This window comes from Centruroides sculpturatus, unplaced genomic scaffold, assembly GCF_000671375.1.
Source record: "Centruroides sculpturatus isolate CEXI.00-Female unplaced genomic scaffold, Cexi_2.0 scaffold3744, whole genome shotgun sequence".
Lineage (NCBI taxonomy): Eukaryota > Metazoa > Arthropoda > Arachnida > Scorpiones > Buthidae > Centruroides > Centruroides sculpturatus.
The window spans coordinates 1-5,168 of NW_019387839.1; the positions used below are offsets into that span (position 1 = coordinate 1).

The window sequence follows — 5,168 nt, forward strand, 5'->3', positions numbered from 1 at the left end:
TAGGAGAAACTAAGACATTTACTGGTCCCAGATAATATGTTATACCACATTGTCATTGTATTCTAATTTATACTTGATATTTTAGTTTTTAGTGTGGGTTACATTGAGAAATTGTAAATGCAGTGCACTGCATATGTTGGTTATCCCGTTGTATTGGCTGGTTATTGGTGTTGTATGTTTTGCCGAAGCAGTCCCTATTAAAGATCAATCAGCTCAAGTTGTAGCTGATGCTATATTTAATGATATAGTATGTAGATATGGTTGTCCTGATATGGTCATTTCCGACCGGGGTAGTAATTTTACATCTAAATTATTTCAAGACGTTTGCAGTGGTCTACAAATAAAGCATAACATCACGACTGCATATCGCCCATGTTCTAATTCCATCTGTGAGCGTTTTAATAAAACACTCTGTGGTACTATAGCCTGCATATCAGAGGGCAATAATAGGAATTGGGACTCTTTTATATCACCAGCACTATTTGTGTACAACAACACTACATGCCATGCATCAACTAATGAATTCCCAGCCTTTTTATTATATGGCTTCGACCCCCGTTTCTCTATTGTGTTCCCAGCGGAACAGCAGAATATCAACCTGGAAAAGCCCCACGGAATGGAATTGAGAGATAGATTAAGCACTGTACGGGAAGCTGCTTACGAACTGGGGAGGCAACAGAATTTTAATAATCGAAAACGTATCAACCGAAACAGGGAAATGAACAATTGGAGGGAGGGGCAACAAGTATGGTTACTTTGTAAAGGTAAAAATAAGAACTCTGGGAAGTTCTCGGCGAAGTATCTAGGACCCTATCAGGTTACATGTAAATGAACATTCAACTTAGGAACTTTCAAACTTATGAACAATTTGACCATATGTCTAAAATTTAAGTTTCATGCAGATTCAGAATTTCTCTTGCCAGTTGTGGGGGTTGAGTTGAAGTCAGTTTTTAGCCAGTAATAGATAATCATTTTTAATAAGTAATTAATGTGGATTTATTTCTATTGCATATCATCATTTTTTGTTTTTACATGAATTCTGACATTCCATCGCTGCTTGTGAGGTGGCATCAAAGTTGGTAATGTTGGAGTAATGGTATTTTTTGCTATTGTTTGCAAATTTTTTAAACTTTTATGATCACTGCTTCAAAAATGCATCCAAAACATAATAGTAAATATAGCAATGGAAATAAATGCAAGAAATGTGGCTCTATTACCGTGGAAATTAAACTTTACATTATAAAACTAAATGCATTAGGTGAAAAAACTGTATTTGAAATACCCACTACTAAGCAGTAGTGAGCAGGTAAATGAGCATAATGTACATTAAAGGATCAAACACTAAAATATGTGGTTATTCTGTGTACAAATGTACTATCTAGATTAGTTTTTGACTTATGAACATTTTACCTTATGACAAAACCTTGGAACAAAACCTGTTCATAAGTGGGGGAGTATTACAAAATATAAACCGTTTCATAAATTATGTTCTTATGTTGTTGTAATATCTTTATTTTTGTGTAATTGTTCATTAATAATAATTATGCTATAACAAAAGAAAGTTGTATCAAGTCATTATCATTCTTCATCAATTGTTTTAAACACATTCCTTTTATCTATTTACTGAATTGCAATTACAGTAGAGTCCTAGAAACTCATCTCTCAATAACTCAACATTCTCTAAAATTTGTCATATTGTTAAAAAAATATATATGTATACATGTAATCTAATTTTTATTTCTGTAACTTAACACTTGGATCAAATAAGTTACCATTCTTCACTTGTAAAACTTGATGATAGCATCAATTTCATGTGTTAACAAAGAATATAACCCTTTTTCCAAGGTGCAAAATGCCATAACACAAATATCACTAATTCAAAAGTATCCACTGAATAGCTAATATTTTTTTTTTTTAATTAAAATTTAACTACAAATAAAAGTAACTATTGTATGTATTTAATATGTGTATGAATTTGTACATATAATTTCAATTACTTTCTTATACATATAATACCTTTATGAAAATTCTACTATTTAGATTAGCATCATTCATCATTATGCTATTATGGCCGTACGCCTTATTTTGTATATTTTATTCTTAGCCTGGGTCAGGTCGCAAAGGTCAACAACCTATTGGGGTCGCTGCGGGTCACCTTGACCCTCATTTTAGATATCAAATTACATTTTAACTATCTAACCTTTTGCACTTTTTTCTTTTAAATATTATTTCTCGTTCTGTTTCATAATTTAATAAACATATTTGTTTACTTTCTAATGCATAGTTAATTATTTATTAACATTTAAGTATTTAAAGGTTAAAAGTTTATAACCCTTTAAATACTTAAAAATTTCTAAAAAATTTAACTATTTAAAAAATTTAAAACAATTAATAATGATTATATCATTATTTTTATTATATAATAGGTATGTCACTTCACGATTTTAAAATAAATTATATTTACATTAAATAAACATATCAAATTACAACATTATTTAATTGACCGTTACTACTATATTAAGAACCTTAGGGCACACGTTAAGCGCATCGTTCGGTGTTGTCAGATTTGTCAAAAGCATAACCTCCATCATGTCCGTGCTCCATTCCAGGAGACGGAGGTGGCTGAGTTTCCCTTCCAGAAAATCGCCGTTGACATTATAGGCCCTCTCCAAATATCTCCGGAAGGAAACCGTTACATTTTTAAAATGATTGACATCTACACCTGTTTTGCCGAAGCAGTCCCTATTAAAGATCAATCAGCTCAAGTTGTAGCTGATGCTATATTTAATGATATAGTATGTAGATATGGTTGTCCTGATATGGTCATTTCCGACCGGGGTAGTAATTTTACATCTAAATTATTTCAAGACGTTTGCAGTGGTCTACAAATAAAGCATAACATCACGACTGCATATCGCCCATGTTCTAATTCCATCTGTGAGCGTTTTAATAAAACACTCTGTGGTACTATAGCCTGCATATCAGAGGGCAATAATAGGAATTGGGACTCTTTTATATCACCAGCACTATTTGTGTACAACAACACTACATGCCATGCATCAACTAATGAATTCCCAGCCTTTTTATTATATGGCTTCGACCCCCGTTTCTCTATTGTGTTCCCAGCGGAACAGCAGAATATCAACCTGGAAAAGCCCCACGGAATGGAATTGAGAGATAGATTAAGCACTGTACGGGAAGCTGCTTACGAACTGGGGAGGCAACAGAATTTTAATAATCGAAAACGTATCAACCGAAACAGGGAAATGAACAATTGGAGGGAGGGGCAACAAGTATGGTTACTTTGTAAAGGTAAAAATAAGAACTCTGGGAAGTTCTCGGCGAAGTATCTAGGACCCTATCAGGTTACATGTAAACTAGGCCCCGTCATTGTAGAAATTGGTGATAACCGTAAGAATAACAAGTTTATTGTACATGTAGATCGATTAAAACAATGTTATTTTTCGATGTATAAAGACGCGAAAAAAAGAAAGTGTAACAGACACCTCATGAAACCAGAAGAAGAGGAACCGATTAATGATTCGAACGATGAAGATATTTGTGAATATATCAGGCATTGGACTCGTGAAACAAATCACCCTTCATATGAGCCCCAGGATCAACAGAACAAACTTGAAAGACTCGAGAGGAGCTAGAAGCATATCTAGATATAAGAATATTCGAGATCTTATTTTGAGAGTCCGATAGGATTAGCCCATCAACTATTTCTCCAAGATTTGATATTTCCGATATCACCACCATCAATCCAAGATCGTTGACACTTTCAGTATCCATTCTTTTCTATCAAATATCCAGCTATCCTATTGCCTATCTTTTCTTCCTCCCTTTTAGTATAAGTAGCTTTAAGTATTTAGTTATAGTTCCTTTTTTTTTGTACCGCGGTGAATAATTTTGTCGTGAGATTTTAATTAACTGCCGAAATTGTCTATAAAAGACCAAATGAGGAGTGTCGGAATATAAAAGAATCCTGAAAAAAAAGAAAAGAAAATAAACACGGGTGAAGGAAAACATCTATTTGTATTGTTTGCTTATCCTCTAGTTGGAAATACACTCACCACGTGCGTATCTTACACTATAAAATATAAAAATAAAATTATTTTGGTAATTTGTCACCTTCTCAGTCCATAGTAAGTTGGGTTTGTGGAACTCTACTATATTCAAAAGATTTTTTCAGCATTTATGTTCCAGTTTACAAAAAAAATATTCTGAATTGTATTCATTAGACTTAGTTACATTGAAATATCTTGCCCATTTCTGATTGCAAGCTAAAGTATTAAATTAAGAATAATCAGCATTTGTTTGACTAATAAATTGTTTGTGATTACAAAACTTATTAATACATTTTATAGCTTTAGACAGAATTAGATAACCTAATAAATAGGGTATAACAATTTGCAGGGCTTATCACACCAAGGCCGACTGAAAGAAGGACCAGAACTTTTATAAAAAAAAGGGTTGGTCTTTAATAATCACATTTCAAATTTAGGTAAGTATGCATTTCGGGTACAAGGACCCCTCATCAGCTTACAAACACATGGTAACAATGTAACAAATACAACACCAATAACCAGCCAATACAATGGGATAACCAACACATGCAGTGAACTGCATTTACAATTTCTCAATGTAACCCATACACCAGAAACTAAAATATCAAGTATAAATTAGAATACAATGACAATGTGGTACAATTATCCTAGAACAGGGGTCGGCAGTTTGTCAAGTGAGAAGAGCCAAATTGTCATGAAAACAGAATAACAAAAGTACCAGAGAGCCGCATATTAATTTAAATGTGCGAAATACGACACACGACAGAGGCGCCTCTGGTGGCCATTTTTGGCATAACGTTACACGGATGGACGGACACGCGTTCAATGAGTTATATATATAGATATGCTTCAAATGATACCACTCTTATGCAACTCATATTGATCAACGCAAGTGTGGTCATGTGCGGACGGAGAACAAGTCGAAGTTTGTTCGGCGGCTCTATCTCATAAACTCATAAGTTATAAGGCTGCGGTGAAATGAGGTGAGATGAAATTGGAGTTTATGTCCGAAGAGCCGCTAATTCCGACCCCTGGTCTATCTCATAATATTGGGTGCACCCAAAATTCTCTTTGCCTCTGCCATCGTCTTTTATAGCG

At 33.8% G+C, this 5,168-nt stretch overlaps 1 protein-coding gene across 1 annotated transcript; it reads left to right on the forward strand.

The window, feature by feature from the left end:
- The first annotated feature begins 203 nt into the window (after window positions 1-203).
- LOC111616661 lies at window positions 204-3,999 on the forward strand. Its single transcript, XM_023358048.1, has 2 exons — window positions 204-817; window positions 3,366-3,999. The coding sequence occupies exons 1-2, from the start codon at window positions 272-274 to the stop codon at window positions 3,654-3,656; spliced, it is 837 nt and encodes a 278-aa protein (XP_023213816.1). The 5' UTR covers window positions 204-271; the 3' UTR covers window positions 3,657-3,999.
- The last annotated feature ends 1,169 nt before the right edge of the window (window positions 4,000-5,168 follow it).

Excerpts from the sequence above, each read along its gene's own strand:
- LOC111616661 (XM_023358048.1), top strand. The coding sequence starts at position 272 with ATGGTCATTTCCGACCGGGGTAGTAATTTTACATCTAAATTATTTCAA. Across the intron at positions 818-3,365 it reads AGTATCTAGGACCCTATCAG|GTTACATGTAAACTAGGCCC; the intron begins GTTACATGTAAA and ends GGACCCTATCAG.